Here is a 25362-nt window from a genome sequence, read left to right on the forward strand (position 1 = left end):
ACACACACTCTCCCATAAGTAAATAAATACACACACTCTCACGTCTGAATGAGAAAATTTAATGAAGCATTTCACTTCTGATTCTAAGATAAGAAACTAAATATGCTACTTATGAATGCTATCTTCCAGAAACACCCAAATCAATCATAATTACAGGTGAATTCCTTTCCACTGTGACGTAGTCGCACAGATCACTAGAGACGTAGTCAACATGTTGAGAGCTCGCAGAGCAAACGACATTTCTGACCAGATAGTGAATTAGATTGATTTTAACACATCGTGGACTGTGCTTACTACATCAGTATTCAGATGTTAATTTAAATTACTAGATCCCTCCATATCTCTACTAGACTGAGAAAATAACTTCTATCTTCATTTTTTTTCTTTTCCAAGCGGATGTTAGTTTCTTTGCACTAGGTATTTAAAAGGGATTTAGACACCATGTATTTTCTGGTTCTATATCTGAGGTGTTGCTTTTTAAGTGTCCCTTAGATTGGGCATTGTTTCACATGTCTTTGTTTCCACAGGATGAGGCTCAGGACAATGTTGGATGTAAGAAAGAGTAAGATGGCAGACTAGAAGAGCCAAAAAGAGTGTGACTGGTGTTCTTTATGACTAGCAAACTTCCAGTTTGTCTTGCAGCATACCATTCTGACTTCTCTAGTATGCCTATTTGAGAGCAAGTTAAACATGTCAGGATTTGTACTAACAATATCAGATGAAATATAAACTGTTAATGAATTGTAACATTCTTCTTAGCTTACTTAAAAGTTTGAACTTTCTCCACAATGAAAAACTGAATTTTCCTAACCTTTCTGATTGCTTCTCATATATTTTATAAAGACATAGGAATGTTTTCAGTGCTACTTTTTTAAGGTCAGAAAGTATGCTAAGCTCCAAGCTTTTGAAATCTTTTGAATTATCCTGAGTTATGGAAGTTTTGAGGCCACAGGACCTCATGAGCCATAAATTGAGCCTTCCACTTTCCTTCGTTTTAGTGGCCTAGACAGTAAGTGTCTAGCCTGTAATTCTGCTTTCTTATTTATAGATACTTACATCTTCTATAATTAGTTCTGATTCTTCATCTGTTTTTCCTGGGAACTTCATTCTCATGTCATTGATAATGAGAAGAGTCTCTTTTGTCAAAGCAACTTCTTGCTCTTTTGTTTTCTGTTGCAGCAAAGACTCGCTCTAAAAACCAATGTGAAGCACAGGAAAAATTTCAGGCGTGTCATTAGATCACATTACAAAGGTGTTTCCTTGACAGAAATGAATTCTAAATAGGGTGACATAAAATATATTTCTGAAGTCTATAGACATAATATCTAGTACATAACTAATATGCACACATATGCCTCGTGTACTCTAGTGCATTACCATTACTTATAGTTGTCAGGAAATTCAAGAAAAACAGTCCGTTTGAAACAGACTAAACAAATACATATTCGGTATTTATGATGCCCACCATTTAAAATCTAAATTTGAAATTTAGATAACAGGCTTCGAATTTAAATTCAACATAATGAAAATAAATTATTAGTCATTAAAAACTTCCTTTCAGTTCTTCAATGCAACAAATTAACAGAAACTGCCAATTATATGTCATTGTGCCAAGATTTCAGGAAGCATTAATAAGTAAGGACACTTTGCTCCTACTCTGGTCAGTGGGGGTTCTGATGATGTCTTTGATTGTCCAAGATTTTTTTTAAAGTATCAGTGCTTTTTACACCACCATCAACTTGAACCCCTACAGTGTCTGCAGAGGACCATCTCTGGAGGATTTTGGGGTTTTCTTTAAATCTTAACACTAATTAGAATTATTTCTGATCCTCTTTCTTTACATATTTCTGTGTTTGAAAGATTAAGTGGGCTTAATTTTATGTTTTTTTCAAGAGTGACATTGAAAATTTTTAGGCATTTCTAAATCTTAGTATTTTGTAAGAACTACAATATTTACTTAAGGATATTTTTGCTTAAGTAAGTGATAAATATTTTCAAGCATAACAAAATATTTTGCTACATGAAATATAATGATGTGACAGAAATAATAAGATAGAAAATATTTCCAAATCCACTTTTGTTTATAACTGCTATAATAATGCATCTGTAATTCCCAATGGTAAATGACTTATTCTAAACTTCGTTTCCAGACCTTTGGATCTCAGCAGGCTCCAAAAATGGTAATGTACTGCTCTTTTCTTTCCCAAAGGATAGATAAACTAATACTTTATCATGCACAAATGATTTCTTCTTAGTAAGTTACAGTTTATCAACTTAAATTTTATTCTAGCAGTAATATATAGTATATTATTCTTAGTTGCAAAAATAATTATGAACAGTTCCATTCACAATACAGTGCTAAATTACGAGTAGTTCTTATCCATTCTGTAAGTAATTTTATTCACATTATTTTAAGAAGCATGACCTAAGCTCTATCACCCAACATAATTGTTCTGCATATCAAGATCATTTCTCTGGTGGAGCTTTCTCAATGAAAAACAGAGTATGGTTTCTTACTAATGTTAATTTAAGTGAGTAGCCCATTTTTAATGTCAGATGGTAAGAGACTGTTTTTAATCTTTCAGTAATTTGTATTTGATATAGAGTTAATGTGAATAGAAAAATCTATATTAGCCCTGTCTCATTAAACTCTCAGAGTACATCTTGATGATAAAAGGGTACTTTTTAAACTTGAGATAGCTAATGTGATAAAAAATACCTTTAACACGTTGTGGTGAAGACACAATCTTAATGTCTTTCCAATTCTATTAGCTGACTTTAAAGATGGAAAACCATGTTAAGGAGTATTTCACAAGATGTCAGCACACAATTTTAAAAGGATCCTTTTTCATCATTTAGACAAAGCCTCACAGGCAAAACAGACAATGAGCATTCTACCGGATAAAAATGATGATTAGAGATAGTAAATACTATGAAGCAAGTTCATTAGCATTACAAAAGGATTTCGCACAAGCAAAGCTCACCACAATAGAGAAAGGCTGCAAATATGGTTTTGCCCCATCTCCAGATGAGTTATTTGGGTGATGAAATATACAGATCAAGCACCAAAGCATGAACAGAAACGCACTGGCACCAGCACTGAATACAATACTGAATGAGGTTGAGGACTGATCCCAGCAAACACTGCCTAGGGATAAGTGGATATGTGGTCCACCATGCAAACACAAAAGAAGAAATGCCTGGGTTGAAAAGGAGATACCAAAAAAGATGACAGTCTAGTCACAAAAGGAAAAAAAAAGGTATGGCTCAGAAGTGCATTGTGAAATTACAACTAACCACACAAATTCTAAACAGGTAAAAGTATTTAATCTGACCTGATATTCTATTAGTTATTTAGTTAGACCACCTCAGTCTAAATTCTTGTCTGTCTCAGGGACAGGCTTCAAAATTAAAGTTGTTTTATCTTCACTTAAAAAAAAAAAAAAAGATGGAGATGGCTTCTGAGACAGTTATTGCAGTGGCAAATCCTAAAGATGACAAGAACTAGCTATAAATTTTAAATGGTTCACTTTGGAAGTAGAACTCTACTGCAGTGATATAGTGTACACAAATTAGGTACAGTAGGCTGAAAATTGATTGCACCTTCTTCTACAGTGGCCACCCACACAAAGTCTTAATAATGCTTTATTCTGGTACAATGTGTACCAGCATAAAAAAATGGCATATACAGGCTTTGAAATATTTATGTGTATTTGTTACTGTAAAGTTTGAAGGTAGGTATGTCCTTTATTTCAGAACCTGCAGTCCCCAAAGAAATCAGAGAAACTTTTTAAGAGAGGTACAAACTCTTTCTGTCTTCAAAAACTATTTAGGAGAGCTGGTTTCCCAGCCACAAAAACTCTTAAGATTTCCATTCTCAAAAAACGTGACATCCATATTGCTGCACCAGAAACACTGAAACATCACAGCTAGCACTCACTGTAAGTCCTCTGCAGGTCTAGAGATCTCAATTTCATGAATTTCTGTCAAAATAGCATTGACTATAGTACCTCGGGTTTTCTGACACTAAAAATTAGTGATGTATTTATTGAGTTTTAGAGAAATGGAACACATTTTGAATGCAACTGCTGTGTTAACTCACCCCCAAAGAGTTCATAGTTCCCAAGCTGGGTGTCTGAGAGACTCTAGCCGAAGATGGGCTGCGATTTAAAGAATGAGACCTATTCACTGAGGATGCACGCTGGATTTGCACAGATGCTTTGGCTGAAAAGGGACGATGCTCAGCAGCCTGTGACTGCATAGTCAATATTGATATTGAACGAGGGCAGCTTACAGAACGCCTTATTGGACCTGTGGATGATGTGGGGGGTGAATATGATGGAGATTTTATATTTTTAATCGAAGGTTTCCAGTTCATTCTACCTGCAGACAAATTAAATGAATGATGCAATTACTTACTATCCTTTTAACACTCATTTTTCAGTCTTTGTAACTAACAACATATAGGACCAACATGTGTGCACGTATGTTGTACTATAATGTATGTTGACTAACAGCTACATCTTTAGCAGTCATGTGAGATTCCCCAATAATACATATTTTACATACTATGTAAGAACATTCATTTCTTCCTCATAGTCAGCTTTAATGATGTAGACTACAGTCCTCTGTAATATGCATCCCATTTATGACAGAGTGCGTATGCCCTATAGGTCAAAAAGTATGTGGCTACTATGTGTGGCTTCCTGACTGTAAGAATATGGAAGCAGGAGAGAAAATTTGGTTAATGGATCCCGTATTTGCAGATTTGGTCTCCCTTATCTGCTGCTGCATAGCTGTACAGTTTTCTAATTCAGTCTTCTGCTAAATAAAGGATGCTGCCATGAAAAATAAAATTTTAGAAGCAGCGTTATATGTGTGCAATTACATGACAAAATTCTTTGAAGCAATACACAGCTAAAACAAAAAATAATGTGCTATATCTACCATGTTCAAGAGAACATGCTCACACTAACACTCTGCAGCAAGAGAAACAATCACAAAAAGAAAGACAACAATCACAAGAAAACAATCACAAAAAAAAACCCCAAACCTTGTGCAGGGATCTCATCTGGAATATATTACCTTCATATGTCTCCAGGTACATTTATTTATCCTTTCTATATTCCAGCAAATTCAAGCTTAATAAGACTACTTTTTACAGGGGAAAAAATGATGATTTTTTCAAAAAAAAAAAAAAAATCTAAGAGCAAAGAGAAACATTCACACAATTTCCAAGTACAGCCCAGATGATAGCCCAGGTGTATGTTTTTCTTTAGCATGCTTGGCAAAAGAATATTCATTTTTCCTTTTTTTTAAAATTCATTTTAGTTAATTTAGAAAAGATTTTAAAGAAAACTAAACAAACAAACCAGTGTTTAACCCCGAGTTACGAATGTTGATACATTTTAAATACTGAAGCATTTTATATAAATCATCATGAATGCCAGACTTACTTGAAAAAGTGATAATTTGACTTACCTGATCGTTCCAAAGATTTGCATTTATTTTCTTCAAGATCATATGAAACTTTTTTCTCTTTTTTTTCATTGTGATCTTCCTTGTCAGTTTCTTCTCCCGATTCTGACATACTGCTACCGCTATCACAGCTACTGTCACTACTGTAGTTCTTAAGTTTTCTTGAGGGCTGTGCACTTTCTGGCATTGAACACAAGGGCTAATAAAAAAAAACAAAACAACAAAAAAAAACACACAACAAAAAAAACCACCTAAGAAATTAAATTCCTTCATAATCGCAAAAGAACACTTTACTATTTCAGGCAGGTTCATTTGTACATGTTGAAACCCTCCCAAATTAGATTGGAAGTTTGTCCTTAATTTTAAAATAAATGCTTAAATCGTTCATTAACTTCACTACACAGTAATCCTAATCTTTCTCACGTGAAGAGCTGCCTAATACAATAAGGGGGAAAAAACTTATTTTATTTCAAATATGACTTACACTACCAGACATACAGAATTATAGTTTGAAATCATAAATCACGTGATACAGAATACCATTTAAAATCAGTTTCAATCCCTCACTGATATTTGCAATAACCGAAGCTATAGTTTAACAATGATCATAGTAAAGTAAACAAATACATCAGGGAACTTTGGCTGGCACACTTCTGAAAGAGAAAGTGATTAATCCACATCCTGCAGAAAGCAGAAACTGGAAGAATATAGCCAGCTATGCTAGGTGTATTTGGTGTCCCATATGGACATGGTATTCAGTGTCATTAGGTAATTAATCTTGTGCTATCACCTAGGATACTGCGAAACAAAAAGCAAAATGTAGGAGAAAAAGAAACTGACGCAAGAACAGAAACTACAAATGAAAATTTTTCTTCTTCCATCTACCATCAAGCAAACAAGAAAAATGCAATATCTTCCATTATACCTATTATCCTAAGAAGGCTAATGTGGTCGCTTCTTTTTTTCTACGCATTTTCTTTCCAGTAATTCTCACCTATAAGATGCTATGGTAGTGGCTTCATTCCCAGTCATCTAACGGACTGCAATTAGAACTCAGATTTAAAAAAAAAACAAAAATAAAAAAAAAATCACAATTTCTGAACGTATTTTGGGTCACAATGAAATAGAAGAACTCTCAGAATTAATTTAAAGTGCCCTATGATCTTAGCATAATGTAACACACCAAAATTTATTGGAAGGGCAATACAACCAAGCCCCAAAGATACTGTTCCTGCAAGATACACTTGCAGTGTAAGTAAACATATTCTACCTAAACTTCTATTCCAGCCAAGGAAGAAAAAAGATTCTGCCACTAGCTTAAAATCAACCGTATGTTTATGCAAGCCCAAGATGTTGGACCAGATAAGGAAGAGTTGAAGAAGTATATTCCATTGGGGAGAGACCTGGCAATTGTTCAGATTACACAAAGAATATTTTGATATCTATCTACCTGCCAAAAGGACAAATTAAGGTGCCTCAACACTTATTCCTTTTCAAAAATAGTGGTCCTAATCATGAAATGATGTGTGTGATGGAGTTGTATTGATCAGACATTCCTGATGAGTTACACAAGGTATAATAAACATTTTCAATCAAAACTCACAGGGGCATCTCATCCCCACATATGATATGCATGTTCCTCACACATTCTACGCTAAACAATAAGAACATCCTGATCAAGACTTCACATCAATTAACAAAGAAGAATGAAAAGAAAGGTCAAAGAAATTACAAAAAACAATACTCACAAATAATAGCTAGATCTCGGTTTAAACTGACCTCTTAAAATAAGAGGTTGCTTAGCAGTTCTAATCACCTTGATTTTCCCCTTATGCTAACCTGATTTTTCTTTAATTAAACTCATCTGATTTTATATCAGAAGAATAAAAATAAAAGTAATTGCTCATTTCCTCTAAAATACCTGTTATTTTATTTCCTCAGTTCTTTTTGCTGCATGAACAGGTGCAATGTAATAATCAAGAGTAAACCTTACAATGTGTAAGGATAAGGTGCCCTCTAGAGGCTACAAACAAACCAGACATTTCCAGAATGTATTTCTCAGTCTAAGTAGAATTCAGTAATTGCAGGCAAAAATGTCTTCATTCTTGGAAATTCTAGACTTGTTTTCTAGTCTGAGTTTCTAATCACCTTCAAATAAAAATAAGACTGAAATTCCTAGCAAATGTGGAACAGCTGTTACATGCAAAGCTTATTTATACACATACACCCCTTTACCCCTCAGATACATATATGTATGTATATATATGTTTCTATGCATAGAGGAGGAAAACACTTTTCTCTCCTCACTATCCCAGCTGTTCTGTATTGAGTTTTCTGAGTCCTGACTGTTTCATTTTCCAAGGAAGAGAGTGCGCTCAAGGCAGAGCATCTGACTTCCTAACAGTAGCTTTTGCCAGCAGGCAGCCACTGACTTTTAAGGGAGGACAGGACTTTATGACCTTCTGAAAGAACATTTCATATTGAGTAACACAACATGAAAAGTACTGTTCCTTCAAGTTTGTATTGTCTATCAGATCTTGTATATGTTACTTTTTTGATACGCTCATGGATCTTTATTTGGAGAATTTTATGATTACAAGAAGATGAGTTTTACAGCTGGATTATTCTCTTACCTGATAGATTGGCAGGCAATAGTAAGTTCTACTGCATACCTCACTCACCAGATTTCAATACAGATATATATTTAGATACTACATATCTCATAGCAGACCCTTTACAAAGAGGTGGCCAATCAAATGCATATTATTAGCCATGTGCACCTTACCCCTTACAGGAAAGAGGTGATGCTCTTTCGGTACAAGATACAAGGACCATCCACAATGGGCATCTGTATTTCAAAGGGAGTGCATAGGATATTATGCAACCAGGGAAGTCTCCAGTCATATGGCTTCACTGTAGGCAGGGTTTAAATGATTGAGTATATCAGGACCCTAAAAAAGATGCAGGAATAGAGATCCTGTACAGCATGAAGTGTGTACACTGCAAGGAAAAAAAACAGTCTCCTTGGATAAGCTAGTTTCATTGTCTTCCCTTTTGAATTAATCAATTTTATGGAAAAAAAAAAGAGTGGGAATTTTGGTCATATGCAATTTTTTTCTTTATCCTGTAAGGACAAACAATAGAGCAGCTACGGAATCCATATGCCTGCTATAAAAGAAGACCATGTCATATAGTCTCACTCACAAATTGATCAAATTTCATCTTAAAACTAATTAAAAGAGGTTTCTCAATTTGGGCTCAGTACCCTATTAAATATTTATGCCCTCCAGCTTATATGCAACCAATGTAGAAACAGTATAGATCAAGTTTGTGTGCATACAGTCAACAGATAGATGTTCTCTGAGGGCTGCTGGGAAAAGACACGCTTCTGAAAAAAGGAAAAATGTGAACAAGATGTGGAACTTGATTTAAGTAACCCTATGTTAAAGAACTGAAAACAAAACCTTAAGGAAAAGAATCCCTGAAGAATGTGAGTCAAGTGTGTTGCCAGGGTGGACTGCAATTTTTTTTTCTCTTCTTTAAATGAATCCACCACGGTTAAAGCACTAGCTCACAAAATCCCCATATTTGTAATGAAGTTCCTGCAAATCTGTCTTAATACCAGATTGGATATGCAGATCCTCTTTCCAGTACGCACGCCTGTAATAAGATGTAGCTCTTTGGATTCTTGCACATACATAAAGTACCCCTGCAAGCTCAGGAAAATTGTCAGCATTCATTTTGTACAGAAATTCCCATATTTGTACACCATGTCATCAGAAACATAAAATGCTGTAAAAAAATTTACATGCATCCATAAACAAATCCGTCAGAGCTCAGGAACATAAACGTAGGCTCTTCTAAGCAGACTTGACCTAAAATGTTTGCAGGATATAAGAAACATACCTATTTTAGGGAAGCCCAAACTATTTATCTTTACTGGCTTACAGAGATATGCACTGCATTTAAGATAAAGACTTGCATGAACTATGCACACAACCAGAAGGCATTAAACTAAAAATAATATACATTCACTTTAAAAGCAGATTTTGGATATGAAACAGGCTCCAAGATACACTGTACAACCATTTTAGCAAGAAAGCAAGCTACAGATACATCATAATGATAATTAAACCTTTGAGTTTCCATAGTGCCTTTTATCCCATGATCTCAAAATTCCTTAGTGGCACTAATCAATTAAAGATGAAAGCATTCTTTTGAGATAAGCTATGGACATAAGAATCATTTCACACACTAAAATCAAGCAATCTCTTGTGCAACAGTTGTCGCCATGCATGACATTTCCTCAAAATAGCTTAGAGAGGAAAAGAAGGATCTCATATCCAGTTAAAATTTTAATGGGATTTAGTCTGACAAATGGTAGTTACGCTTCTCTTCATACTTAAAAAAAAAAAAAAAAGGCTAATGGCAGTCTGAGGAAGAAGACTTCCACCAGGATCAGCTAACTAAATTTCCGACTTAAAATTCTCAGACTACCTCTTTACAAATTGAAATAAAAAATTGATATCTAAAAGTCAAATACCTTAGGTCCTCGTTGCCTGGTGCATTTTCCCATTAGTTTTTCATCATCTATTTCACACTGCTCCAGAAGATCCAAAATGTCCTCCTCCTAGAAACGGGAATTTCATTACAATAAATTCAAAGCAGACATATCCTATCCTTTCAAATTTCAAGTAACAAGTGGTAGGAATTTGAAATTACTTTGATTACTAATTCCTGAAATAAGACTATGAATCCCTCCACAGGAGGGAGGAGGATATAGAAGTATTTCTTCTGATGCGTGCATCTTCGCTTGCAATCAACATGAAATTGAAAGTTAAAATCAAGTCTTAACCTTTATTAAAGACAAAAGTCTGAAGAAAGGGTTGAACAAAGACTCCTGTAAAACTGCTGGATGATGCCAACTACAAAGACAGGAAATTATTTCTCAGATCTCAAATTAAATCTCGTTAGTTCATTATTTTAAATATAGCCATTTCCCTACTGTCTCCGACTATATAAGTAGGCAATCAGGCAGAGTTTTTGGATGCCCTAAACTAGTGGAGCTGGTTTTATGGTATCTCTCATTCCAGTCCATACAAGTGGATGAATAGGCTGGGGACATTACTGGAGGAAGAAGGAGGCAATTACCAGCTCAAAAGCAGTTTCTGCCAACCTCTGGTTTGGCCAGGGGTAAGGCTGAGGATCAGGGAAATGGTAAAGTAGCTTAAAGCCATCTAGCCTGTCTCCACCCTGGGTCCACTGCAGTTCATCCAGATTCAAGGATCTGGCCCACAAGCTGCACAAAGAATAATAATAAAATGATGGAATCATTACCAAATGCTATTTATTAGCCGTCACACATGATTATCATGAAAATAATCCACAAGATCATGAATTCCAAGATATATAACTCCTAAAGCCAATAATTCTTGTGCTTCCGTACCTTCATTCTTTTTAAAGGGTTATTCATTTCCCGCTGAAGTGAAGCTGCTCTCCCAGCAAGTAAAGTCTGAAAAGCAGTGGCTAACAAGCTCTCATACTTTTCAAGTAATGTCTTATCATCAGGAGGGTAAATTCGCCTAAAAAAGGAGGAAAAAAATTGAGTTTAAGATAGAAGCTGAGCTACTTACACTCTAGGAACAAAAGTATTGCAGCTCATTCACAGTCTCCTCTATAATGCATAACATCTGTAATAATTATATATCATATCATAAAACATATACTCTGAACATTGCTCTCTAAATCTAATTTTAATCAGTGAACACATTCATGTTTAAACCAGCAATTAGCCAGTCAAAAGAAATACCATGCAGGTCATTCCAGAGATATACCAAAACTCAGTTTTGCAGTACTCTGAAATTTCAGTGGGTGTGAATGATACACGCAGGTGTGAATGATTCATGAAATATTAACAAAATATTGCATGTAAAATTCAGAGCCACAAAATAATTTGTATTAGCAATAAAAGGACACAAACCAGTGAAAATCTGAACAATTGCTTTGAATTAATGGGCATGATGTAAATTAAAGATTGAATACGTACTGCACTTGAAAGCTAAATCCTCCAAAATAATGAACAGGAAGAAATAGCTACTATAAGAAAAAAAAATAATCTGGTACATGGATGTATGGGGTGAATCTGATTTTGCATTAGACCAGCTATGCCATTATTGTCTAAAACCACAGGTAAGGAGATTATGACAATATGAGAAGCAGGACTTGGTGATTTATTCATGCTCATCAAGCAACAATGGGCTTTGAAGAAAACCACTCCAATCCATTTGTCATGAATGCCTAAAACACAGCTGGAAATTATGAAGGTAGAATACTAATTTCTAATGTATTTTAAGGAGTAATCCATAAGTTAATTCTGCCTGGACTGTGCAAAGCATAGGTACCATTTGTATATCGACTGGCATTATGTGACTTTAATGTTTTATGGATCTTTTGTGAACTTTTTTACAAGGTCCTTTTTCCTTCCTTTTCAGTCTTTCCCTCCTTGAAAAGGTATCTTTCATGACAATTTTGTCGCAACAAAAAAATGATGGTTATGATCCCATTAGACTCAGCGCAGTTCTACAGCAAACTGAAGATGTTTGTATAAAATACAAGAAGTTTGTATGAAGAAGTTTGTATAAAATACCTGTAGGAGCTCTAATCTAGGTGCAGTCACTAAAAGTCAGCACTTTTTAATGGTGATGATTCTACTGCTGAAAAAGTGCCATAGAACTTTGAAGAAAGGATATTCATTCTAATATACTTAGAAATACACTGCAGCTAAAGACCATTTCAAAGTCATATATATCCTTTTCAGTTCTTCATGAATTCACAAATGCTTGAAAGCATGGCTCCTACTTTGACCGCCCCAGGACTCCTACTGGAATCAGTGGACTAGTTGTGCTTGCAGACTCTTGACTAAGCCAACTGCTGAACTGACATCCACAGATTAAACCAAAGCCTGCTGAGATTGATTGAGTTTTCTCCAGATCTTTATTCAGAAAGCAATACTAATCCATGCAGCAATACTAGCACCCAAAATTTCCATGATTCTATGGCAATGCCTGACAGAAGTTAGTCCTACTCTTCAGGAGAAGATCACAAGGAGAAAATACTGCATAATGGCTCAGATAAAATTTCTCTGCATCTCTAGCCAAGATTCCTTTACTTCTTAGGCCCTGCTGATTCTTCAGCCTTTTTGCAAACAGATGGTAATAAGACAAGACACAAAGCTGTTCTGCCCTTTTATATGTGCACATTCCTCATGAAATTACACTTCACTTTTTCCTGAGGGGAAAAAAAAATGTTTGTATTCTTATTGATTTACATTAACCAAAAAGCTAAATAAAGAGAACATTTGGCTCGTTTTCAATCAAAAACCATATAAGCAACCGGAAATGTGATCAGTTAAAAAGTTAGACTCTAAAGGTATCAAAAAAGCAAAATGTATTAAAGAATCATGATGTTTCTCTTTCTTATAGTCTAACTAGTATGAAAATAACTGTTTCATTGTAGGGGGTTTTTTTTATTTACTAGTTCAGCGCCACATATATCAAGAAAGGATGCAATTAAAACTGGGAATGTTAAAAAGAAAGGCTTTTATAAGCAAAATGTTAATTCATCAAAAATGAAAATTTCACAGAAACATCTATCTGTTTAAATGAGAACTTTACTGGGAACTATAGAATATCTGCTCAACAAAAAAAAAAAAGCAGTAAAGGCATTCTGACTAATTCAGAATAAAAGATGTGAATTCGGACCTCCCACATCCTCAATGAATGTTATAAAGAGTGGGCAAATACTCCCATCATCTCTTCCTAGCCATACTCTGCTCCCTTTCACCAAATATTCATAGGCCTTGCTTTCACTTCTCTTTAAACAAATATCAAGAAATAATAATAACATCATAAACCAAAATTCTTATTTTCTGGCCAATACCTATTATAACCAACAAGTTAAAGAATACATACATGTATGGATTACCAAGGAATCTGAAGATACTTACATTTAAGGCTACTAAGATCCAAAAACAAAGTGCACAAATATGAATACAGTATTTCAAATGCCATTCTATCAAAAATGATGGAAGTACCAATAAAGTTTCTGAACTTTTGGCAAACTTCTTAGATAACATTCAGATTTTATTTTTTATAGCTGAATACTCAGATTTTATTTTTTTTCATAGGGGAATACTCACATCCCTATATTGCACCCCCCTACCTCCACCCCAAGATAAGAGTCATTACATGTGATTATAGAACAGGTCCTAAATGACAGTTGTGGTTCTTGGTACATGGAATGTGAACAATCATATCTTTCAAGCAAATGTCTTGCACAAACACTAGGTGTGAATGATGTCATATAAATTCCTAAGTGCACGCAAAAATTGGGAATCAAAAAAAGAACTATCCAAAAAAAAAATTATTACTTGGTGTACATGTATATATTTTCGATAAATGCCTACACATCTTTGGCTGAAAATTATCGTCTACCTCAAATACTTGTTTCCATTATTCCTAAAGAATGCATTGAATGCTTCCTACTAATATAGTCAAAAATAGTTACCTGTAGTTCCCCATGTGTCTATTTTCATGCTCCTCTTTGGAAATCTGTTTACGTACTTGTGCAAGTCTTTCCTTCTACAAATGAAGAAAATAAGAGAATTAAAACAAAGAGAGAGCATAAGCCATAGGCAAGAAATAGCACATTTTTTCCTTCCTACCAGTTCTTCTTTTCTCCGTTCCAGTGTGTGGCGCTTCTTCTCCCAGTCTGAGGAACCTGGCAACAGTTTTTTCATTGAACCTTGACCGTAGAGTCTTTTTTGAGCCTCAGCCTTCTGTTGAGCTAAATTCCTCCTTTTATCACTTGTCCTGAAACACAGGTGATATTAACATATGTCAGTCCAATGCAGCTGACAGTGCAGGTATATCATCTATATTTTCCAGTCAGTCATGGGCGGTTCATGATATAAAATTAGAATCGAAATATTCATTAAGAATTTTTTAAATATATGAACTTCTATGGCTACAATATTTTCACACTTTAAGGTGTATTGTAATGACTCTGTACTATAATTTAATGTACAAACATGGTTGTATCTATTTTCCTGAAGTGTAGATTTTTTCCAACCTATCCCCTATCTACAAAGTTTTCCTGTAGAGGGGTATGGCTTTCAACTATGTATGAAATTTTCAGCAAAGCAAATTTCCTGTGTGGCACATGCCCGTGACTGCACTCATATCCCCACTTTGAGACCTGTTTGAAAAATCATTTAAAAAAAAGTATGAAAATTACTATTACCGCTCATTTTTTCCAAGCACATGAGCAAGAAGAAAAATTAAATTTGGGTTAATTTTAGTAGCAAAACTGACAGCAAGGGAAACATTTGTATTTTGAAAACATGAAGGTGGAAAAAAAGGTCTTAATTTTCTCCTAGTCCAGTTCAAATTAAAAAAAAAATAAAACCAACGCGACAGAAAGACATCCAGACTGAAGAAAAGAGGACAAGTTTACCGTATGTTTAGAAGCTTTAATGCATTTAACAGAACGCCTTTTTTTACATCATAGTCTATTTTTTGATCAGTTCCAAAGCTTGGGGCACGATTAATCTGAAAAAAAGAGAGACACAGAATACTCAGGAATGTTCAGCTTCACTGGGAACGCATCTATTGTAACAGGCTTTGTAGAAAATGTTTTTTCAAATACGGCAGAAATTAAGAGAATCACAGAATGGTTTAGGTTGTAAGGAACCTTAAAGATCATCTAGTTCCAACCCCCCTGCCATGGGCAGGGACACCTTCCACTAGACCAGGTTGCTCAAAGCCCCATCCAGCCTGGCCTTGAACACCTCCAGGGATGTTGAGAAGCTCATTTCCATTTGTACTTTTTAAAAATAGAGCACTGAGTATAACAGATACTGGGAGCCAGATGTACCTTTCAGCCACCAAGTAATCCAGACACTTACAATGAACACCATTCAAGGACAAGCACTGTGAATCCAGTCTAATCTATTCTTGGTTGCTGCAACCAGAAAATTTACCATGTGGAGTGATGTTAAACACCTTATAACAAACTATGTGCCATGCTACAGTAGTCCAGCACAGGAGAAGTTAAACATTTTTCTAGTTCCTAGTCTGAAAGCAACTTTGAATACTCCTCTAAAAAGTAACAACTATACAAGGACAGAAGCAGGGTCTAATTCAAGGTCTTTTCAAGTATATTTAAATAAATATTCAGATACACTTTACAGCAACACCTGGAGATCTATGTTGTTAAATCAGTACATAGTTGAAAACAAAAAATAATTAACAGTTTTGGTAACTTATAAGCTAAGTATAAGATAAGAGATTAAAAATGTTACCATAAATATAGAGGAACAAGTGAAATCCAACTGGGAATCACTGAAACTAAATCACACATTTAACAGCCAGGAGTCTCAAGCAACCACCATACAACCACTGCTAAGCTTGGGAGTCCCTGCAGAAGAACAGCTTTTGGAAAGCTTTGAGGAGGGATCATGAAGTGGCTGCGTCAACATTTCTTGGAACACCTTCCAGGATGGTATAAAAACTTAATACATGAGCAATGTGTTCTAATGAGAGGCTGGAATCTCACCTTGATAGTGAATGAGCAGTGCTGGTTACAGAAGAGACAGATACTAAAGAGCTCAGAAGTGATAACTAATACCTTGTATCCCGTGCAAATAAGAAGTGGGATACAGTTACTATGTTCAAAGCAGAGGGCAAAAGTGGTTCATTAAAATTGTGTTATAACACTTCAGATTCAAGTATCTTAGACCAGTTATGGGACAGAACTAGTCTGGCTGGTGAGCCACCAACTGTCCCATTGCCGAGTCCCAGCTGCCTCATCACTTATGCTTACTGCCAAAGGGTACCCTTTGGCTTTGAGAATCAGCTTGTTTGCTGCTTTTGCAGACAGGCTGGCAAAGTGAGTTATAAGATCTGACGTGGAAAGAAAAACAATGAAAATTCAGCAGAAATAGTGAAAAAGTGTATGCATATTCTTTTTTGGAAGACTTTCATCCAAATATTTCATTGACCAACCTCCTTAGACTGACCTGTTTGTCTCAAAGGCTAAATTTTGTCATCACAAAGGCTAAATTTTTTTATGTACTCTGATAGTACAAACATTTATTGACATTCTTATTTGTAAAAAAAAAAAGGTGAAAGTTCCACTTGCAGCTAAGTAAACATGTAAATATTCAGAGAAACAAACATAAGGGTTAAAGTTCTCCAACATTTTATTAAATACTAGCAGTTGACAAGACCACAGACACATTGCATCTCATTTTCAACATGAAATTTAAACAAAACACTTTAACTAAAGCTGCATTGATTAAATACAGCTGATAACTGAAATAAATTGGAAATACTCCAATTTTGAGATATCATATTGCCTAATCCAGGAAGGATTTACGTACGTTTAAAAACATATCCATGAAGATCCAATATGGAGCATTAGTAGCACAAGTAGTGTTCACTTCTATCCCACCAGTTGCTAAGATTGATGAGAAGATAAACCGGCAACGCCAGCTGATCAATGCCTGGACCAGAGACTGGTGTCATCGGCAGGACTTCGGGTTCTTTGATCATGGGCTGCTTTTCAAGAGACCAGGCCTGCTGGCAACAGACAGCAAAAGCCTGTCTCGCAGGGGGAAAAGGGTTTTAGGGCAGGAGTTGGTGGGGCACATTGACAGAGCTTTAAACTAGATTCAAAGGGGGATGGGGATAGATCCGAGCTTGCTAGCAAAAAGCCTGAAAGCGGCATGCTGGCACTAGATTTGGAAAAGAAAGGGGGCGTAACTGGGCTCCTTAGGAATAAGTCTGGGGGTGGCAGAATTACGGCTTCCTCCAGTAAAAAGGAGAAGGGACCAATAGCCCAGCTGAAGTGCTTGTACCCTAATGCAAGTAGCAGGGGCAACAAACAGGAGGAGCTGGAAGCCATTGTACAGCAGGATAATTATGATGTGGTCGCCATCACAGAAACGTGGTGGGATGACTCGCACAACTTGAGTGCCAATGGATGGCTATAGGCTCTTCAGGAAGGATAGGCAAGCAAGGAGAGTCAAGGGGGTGGCCTTGTATGTCAGGGAGTGTTATGAATGTCTTGAACTAAATTATGGTGACAATAGGGTTATGGGTAAGAATCAGGGGGAGGGCCAACAAGGCAGGTATCGTAGTAGGAGTCTGTTATATACTGCCCAACCAGGATGAGGAGGCAGATGAAATATTCTACAAACGGCTGGGAGAAGTCTCAAGATTGCGAGCTCTTGTCCTCATGGGGGACTTCAATTTGCCGGATATCTGCTGGGAATACGATACAGCAGGGAGGGAACAGTCTAGAAGGCTCCTGGAGTGTACTGGAGATAACTCCCTGACGCAGCTGGTGAGGGAGCCGACTAGGGAAGGTGCCCTGCTGGACCTGCTGTTTGTCAACAGGAAAGGGCTTGTGGGGGATGTGACAGTAGTAGGCTGTCTTGGGAACAGTGATCATGAAATGATAAAGTTTTTGATTCTGGGAGAAGCAAGGAGAGGGGTCAGCACAACTGCTACCTTGGACTTCCAGAGGCAGTCCTGAAGGGCAAAGGAGTCCAGGAAGCCTGGATGTTTTTCAAGAAAGAAGTCTTAAAGGCACAGAAGCAGGCTGTCCCCGTGTGCTGAAAGACAAGCCGTTGGGGAAAAAGACCAGCCTGGTTGAACAGGGAGCGAGGGTTGCAACTTAGGGAGAAAAAGAGGATTTATGGCCTTTGGAAGGAAGGGCAGGCCACTCGATGAGGACTATGAAGAGGTAGTGAGGCTATGTAGGTTAGGAGGGCCAAAGACCAGCTAGAACTAAACCTGCCTTCTGTTGTCAGCACAACAAAAAAAAGTTTCTATAAATATATTAGCAATAAAAAGAGGACTAAGGATAATCTCTGTCCTCTAGTAGACGGGGCCAGTAACATAGTGACCAAGGATGAGGAAAAGGCTGAGGTACTTAATGCTGTCTTTCCCTCAGTCTTCAGCAGTAGAACCAATTGTTCCCTGAGTACCCAGACCCCTGAGCTAGAAGACAGAGATGGGGAGCAGAATGAAGCCCCTGTAATCCAAGGGTAGATTACCCTTGGTGAGGGACCTGCTTCAGCACCTGGAGGTACACAGATCTATGGGGCTGGATGGGATCCACCCGAGGGTACTGAAGGAGCTGGCAGAAGTGCTCACCAGGCCACTTTGCATCATTTATGAGCAGTCCTGGCTAACCAGGGAGGTCCCAGCTGACTGGAGGTTGGCAAATGTGACACCCACCCACAAGAAGGGCCAGACAGAGGAACTACAGGCCGGTCAGTCTGACCTCGGTGCCTGGAAAGGTCATGGAACAGATCATCCTCAGTGCCATTACATGGCACATGCAGGAGAACAGGGTGATCAAGCCCAGTCAGCACTGGTTTACGAAAGGCAGGTCATGCCTGACAAACCTGATCTCCTTCTACGACAAGGTAACCCGCTTAGTGGATGAGGGAAAAGCTGTGCATGTTATCTACTTGGATTTTAGCAAAGCTTTTGACGCTGTTTCCCACAGCATTCTCCTGGAGAAACTGGCTGCTCATGTGTACTCTTCGCTGGGTAAAAAACTGGCTGTATGGCCGTTCCCAGAGAGTGGTGTTTAATGGAGTTAAATCCAGTTGGTGTCCGGTCACAAGTGGTGTCCCCCACGGCTCTGTGCTGGGGCCAGTTCTCTTTAATATCGTTATCAATGATCTGGATGAGGGGACCAAATGCACCCTCAGTAAGTTTGCAGATGACACTAAGCTAGGCGGGCATGTTGATCTGCTTGAGGGTAGGATGGCTCTACAGAGGGATCTGGACAGGCTGGACCGATGGGCCAAGGCCAATGGTATGAGGTTCAACAACGGCAAGTGCCGGGTCCTGCACATGGGTCTCAACAGCCCCATGCAGCGCTACCTGCTTGGTACGGAGTGGCTGGAAAGCGGCCCGGCAGAGAAGGAACTGGGGGTGGTGGTGGACGGCTGGCGGAATACAAGCCGGCAGCGTGCCCAGGTGGCCAAGAAGGCCAGCGGCATCCCAGTCTATATCAGGAATAGTGTGGTGAGCAGGACTAGGGAAGCGATCATCCCCCTGTACTCGGCACTGGTGAGGCCCCACCTCGAGTACTGTGTTCAGTTTTGGGCCCCTCATTACAAGGAGGACACTGAGGTGTTGGAGTGTGTCCAGAGAAAGGCTACAAAGCTGGTGAGGGGTCTGGAGGACAAGTCTTATGAGGAACAACTGAGGGAACTGGGGTGGCTTAGCCTGGAGGAGGCTGAGGGGAGACCTTATCACCCTCTACAACTACCTGAAAGGAGGTTGTAGAGAGGTGAGGACTGACCTCTTCTCCCTGGTGACAAGTGATAGGACAAGAGGAAATGGGTTGAAGTTATGTCAGACGAGGTTTAGATTAGATATTAGGAAAAAAATTTTCACTGAAAGGGTTATTAAACATTGGAATAGGCTGCCTAGGGAGGTGGTGGATTCGCCATCCCTGGAAGTGTTTAAAAAAAGGGTAGATGTGGTACGTGGAGACATGGTTTAGAACTGGTTTTGTCAGGTTAGGTTAATGGTTGGACTCCATGATCTTAAATGTCCTTTCCAACCTCAGCAATTCTATGATTCTACGATTATGCTTCAGTCAAGCAAATACTCAAGTACACAAAAAGCTCACCACACTGAAAATAGACATAAAATCAAGCCCCAACTCCTTATTCGGGAGAAATGTTAGGTATTGAACAAAATTATATTCTGTACCATGTATTGAATTTTTTTACTCCACATCAACATCTAGAAAATGACAATATTCTACTTTGAAATAATGTTTTTGCTTGCATCAAAACCAGGTGAACAGACAGAAATATATTTATTAAAACTTCCAACAAATTAATTTCTAATTTTTTAATGTACACCAAATCCTTAAATCCAGTGAGACTGCAGTGAAATACAAGGACTTATTTGGAACATGTAAAATGCTATGTTGGCCCAATACTGAATTCCTAGAGATGCACAGACACACGCTTATACAGCATCCAACTTGAGAGCATACAAAAGTGCACAGTGTTGTATTTATATTTGGTTTAGGTACTTCCTAGATTTACAACAATCTTAAGTATAATATTGGGCCTAAATTCTGCATTAATAAAAATGTCATAAATACGTGTTAATTATATGAGCACCAGTGAGAATTAACACTGTGAAAAGTGTAAAATAATTTAAATAACAGTTTCTGTCCTACAGGGTGAATTTTGCCAAAAATCCACATCTGGCACTTCTGAACAAACGAAACCATACTGACTGTACTTATTAAGCAGAAAATTAACGTGGGGTTAGGAAAGATGTAAGGAGGCATTTGAAATGCTTTTATGAAGCAAAATGCTATGATGAGACATTACACAATCACTCCACACTAAGGCTCCTGTCACTTTAATGCAGTCATTTAAGAGGCTGAAAAGCTACAGCACTCATAGTTAAAACTGGAGCACTGCTGTATCACCTGCATCCTCAATTTTTTGACATACCATTCACGGCTAATGTTTGAGAACTCAGTCCTACTGTGGCCTCAGTCCTGAAGAGTAACCAAAGGGGCAGCAAAAACAGTGATCCAGTTCTCGATAGCTATTGTAAACTTGGCTTGGAGCAATATGTTTCAGGTAGCAGTAGATGCAGGTCCAGTACAAATAAAATCTGAGCAACTAGGTACATCAGAAAGTTAATACACAGAAAGAAGGTGTGAATTTAAAGTTCATTAGCTATTCCATACTATGCATATACTTGAACTGCCTCTTGATTCAGTATGTCAACGTGCAAGGATGCTTCACTAACAAACTTCTCTCTTTCACCCTCCTCATCTGTTCCATGCATCTCCCTTCTCACAACAGAAACTTCAAGAGGCAGTCTTGACAGCTGACCTTAAATGTCAGCTCAAAAGTTAACTTATCATTGAGTGTAGATGGAGTTATAAGAGGTATAAAAGTGGGGAATATCTTCATCCAGCATTGCTACCCAAGACTTCATAACCTGAACCCACTGCATAACTCTCTGATGTGCAAAACCACCCATACTCTTGAGATAAATCTGCAAGAAATTATAATCAAGTGACAAAACAAAGGGCTTAATACACAAATAACATTTTTAGAACAGAAAAAGTATCTTCAATGCCAGAAAAAAAGCCATGCAGCAAATAACCTAATCTCCAGACCATACAGATTATACACTCCCTCCAAAGAGCCCAACTAACTAAACTGGCCACCACAACGTTTTACAGCCTCACCACACAATACTTTTTCAAGGATTCACTCAGTTGCTCTCAGAGGTAACTAATGCCTTTTTCCTTAACAGCATCCTCATATTGTAGGCTACCTGGGACCTCACTCAAAGGAATAAAATAACTACATGCTTGATCTAGCTGAATATCTCCCATGATCAGCACTACTCTTAAACTAACAGCTAACTGGTTGAATCTACTCATGACTGATTTTATAACACTAATTCTGGAGTTACAGCAGTGTTGTGCATTAGGTTTCTATTTTCAAAACTTCAAATTTTCTAATCTGTTGTATACAACAATGCACAGAAAAGAAAAACTGCTTAATAAACAAATACAGTGTTCCTCTATATAGACTCCTGGACATAATGTTTCTCACATCTATTATTTTTTACAATATCACAGGTTTATCTCCCAAATATCTGCTTTACTGGTGATGATACTTTAGCTTCTTTACTTTCTATGACTTTTCAATAGCTATAGAACTGAATTGTCCACATAAGTTTTTAATTCCTCCAACTAAAATCCTCAACTTTGGTTTCATTATTAAAATCTCACCGAATATAGCACATACAATTAATCAAACTGCTTGTAAGCACAGCAGTTGTGCAGCTCAGTGTATTTCATAATTACATACTGGTCAGTAGAGGACCTCCTATCTGTAATGCTTAAATTAAGAAACCTACATTGAAGTACCTCCTGCAAAGGCTCCCATCCACAGTTACATTTGCCAAGGATTCTGATTTTACAAAAATTAAACTCTGTAAATGTGTAAGATACATCATTTTTTTCTTCACCAAAACATGGGATAAATTTCAGCCTGGTATTTCACCTCTTTACCAAAACAGTCAAAAAGCATATTGTCACCTCCCACTGCTGCAGCCTATTAGTATGGAGTAGGAAATTTTCCACTATCTGTCACATATACATATTGAAAAGACCGTTCAAGTATAAAGAGAGATTACATGAATGGCTTTATAAACCTAAAATCAATTGAATAAAATATTAAATCTTTTCAATAACAAGGATTTAATCTCTGTTCAATCTGTAGGACAGCATTAATGTTTTGGAAAGGATCTCATTCTTTTTTAAAGTGATTGAGATTACTAACAATAGAATTCAAAAAGCCAAAGAAATTTATAAGCCATAAAAATCCTATTCTACAGATTGCTGTTAGTGGCTATCATTGAGCAGGTCTTTGATTAGAGACAATCATGAAGTTCATTCTCATCACTCATTGCTAAACTTCACAAATTGTGAGAGAGCTAACTGCCTTTTTCTTAGCTTGAACAGAAGGCTATTTTTCCATGGCAGTTTAAACTAATACAAATCCAAGCTGTTTGTACTCTGCCTACTTCATTGTCTTGCCACTGGGGTTCACAGTGTGAGGAAACTGATCCCAATGATCCACACGAAGAATAACCTCACCAAAAATTATTTTTCATTGGTCCTTGATCATCTCAGGAAGGAAACCTACAAGCACCAGTGCCATCACAGGGAAGGGGGCAGGGAGCATGCCTTCAACAAAGGCCAGGAGGAGGGCAGAGATCTCAGAGCTGGTGCGTCAATCAGTTTAAGCACCACACAACCACCTCATACAGGTGCAGTTTCACACTTAACCTAGTCCAGTGCAACTGCAGGCTGCTGGAAAGGACTGGTGCTGCCCCTCTCTTAGTCCTGCCTTCATGTTCCTTCCCTCTTCTCCACACCAGACCAAACATTGTGAAGTCCCTGCTTGAGGAAGTTCTGCAGGCTGATTTATTGTAAAATTGTGGTTTGCTTGGAATGGTAAATGAGACATTCATCCAAAGAGCAACCAGAAACATCTCATCCAATAGACATGATCACCAGATAGAGGCAAGTTGCCAGACCAGCTCTTTGGGCAACTGCCCACAGTAACACCATATTATATGTTAAATTAAACTGCAGTCTTTTTCACTCTTTATTCACTGGAAAAGTGGAAAGAGTAGAAGTTATTACTGAAGGCAGATATTCAGCAAGTTAAAGCCATGTATGCTTAGTGGATTCACTGATACCATTTGAGACCAAAGAGAACCCATGTACAAGCATCAGAGAGAGGAAAAAGCCAGCAGAAAGCTGGAGAAAGAGTCCTAAAAATGGTTCTCCAAGGCAACAGACAGAGGGGCTGTCTCAGCACAAAAATCACTGACAGGAAGTTGTCTTTGTTATACATAGAATTAAAAATAAGTAAAGAATTGAACCAAAGAGCTAGATGAGTAGTCTCATCAGTTGCTCTTCCTAGCGGTAACCGGAAATGCTTTAAATGTTGCTAAACTCTCAGGTCAAGGAACAACTGAGCTTTTACAGCTTTTCTTTTATACGTATTTGTAGATACACTCATGACATAACTGAAACGCTGACCTTGCTGAAGACCATGGGAGGGCAGCGTTAACGGCGCTCTGTGCTCACCTAACTGATCATTAATGCCTATGCACATTCCTTTGTTAACACTGCCTCATTGACTGATACAGAAGTGCTTTGTGAGACACATAGAGGTTTTTACTGAAGAATATGAATAAAGTAGGTGTTCTCTGTTGCAAACCTACAAAGAAAGTGTTCCTTTTCAAACTTACAATAAGCTGCACTAAAGGTTTTAAGAAAATGCTAGTTAAACCAATGAATATTTGAAAAATCCACTGCTCCTATAGAGATGTTTTTTCAGGTTTCATTATGTTTTTACAGACTCTGGGGAGTAGAAGAATGGGAATTTCCCACACTTAAAATTTATATTTACAAAGCTCAGAATTCCTTTGTTAAAGTTAGTAACTACTAATTTCTGGACATAACATTAACAATTCTACTTTACACAATAAAGTAACTAACGTAATATTACTTTTCACATTATTCTTATTTGGACTTCATATAACTTAAGCGAGACACTAAAGTGAGAAGTGAGCTCTTCTCAACAGAGTATCTGTGCAGGCCGCTCACCCTGATATCAGAGATTGCTGGACCGTGCTTCAGTGAGAAACAACATCAACTCTCAGGTTCTCTATGTATTTTAAATACACTGAAATTTGATTTACAACATTTTTATGTATTTTGAAATGTTCCAGAAAAATGGAGTACTTTGAGTTTATGTTCTGTTGAGAGCAAAGAAAACATCATGGTCTCCCCAGTAGATATTCATATAATACATACACGTACTCTCAAAATGGCAGCTCGAGAGCTGTGCCTGATCATGTAAGGTGGTGAACACTTCCTTCAAACAGAATGCTTTAAATCCTCTTAACTTTTGTGACTGTTAAGAGCAATCTGAATATCGCAGAGGATTGTCTGTACCTGACAAAATTATTCAAAATGTTCTCCGTCCACTGTTTGAATATAATTCATGTGCTCTGTGGAAAGCTGACACAATATGCAGCTGGCAGAATTTTTTTTTTTTTTTTTTTCAGTTCTAAATTATAAAGTAACAATGACCAGCCTCAGAGTAAAACCCAAATGGGCTTATATCTGTGTGGAAACCATAAGGGCATAACAAATTTGGCTGCCCTAAATGCCAGTTCAGTTACTTTTCCAATGAGAATCTCACCTTAAGTTCTCTGTATGAAG

At 37.4% G+C, this 25362-nt stretch overlaps 1 protein-coding gene across 1 annotated transcript in view; it reads right to left on the reverse strand.

Moving 5' to 3' along the window:
- The window catches only part of TTLL7 (tubulin tyrosine ligase-like family, member 7), a 56684-nt gene that overhangs the window by 14905 nt on the left and 16417 nt on the right, over window positions 1-25362 (reverse strand). Inside the window, exons 9-16 of the mRNA XM_009884703.1 lie at window positions 14992-15086; window positions 14201-14348; window positions 14044-14117; window positions 10925-11060; window positions 10022-10108; window positions 5482-5677; window positions 4103-4311; window positions 1057-1191 (exon numbers count right to left, since the gene is read on the reverse strand). Coding sequence (XP_009883005.1) covers window positions 1057-1191; window positions 4103-4311; window positions 5482-5677; window positions 10022-10108; window positions 10925-11060; window positions 14044-14117; window positions 14201-14348; window positions 14992-15086 — 1080 coding nt within the window. The remainder of the gene's footprint in view (window positions 1-1056; window positions 1192-4102; window positions 4312-5481; window positions 5678-10021; window positions 10109-10924; window positions 11061-14043; window positions 14118-14200; window positions 14349-14991; window positions 15087-25362) is intronic.

This window comes from Charadrius vociferus, unplaced genomic scaffold, assembly GCF_000708025.1.
Source record: "Charadrius vociferus isolate BGI_N301 unplaced genomic scaffold, ASM70802v2 scaffold163, whole genome shotgun sequence".
Lineage (NCBI taxonomy): Eukaryota > Metazoa > Chordata > Aves > Charadriiformes > Charadriidae > Charadrius > Charadrius vociferus.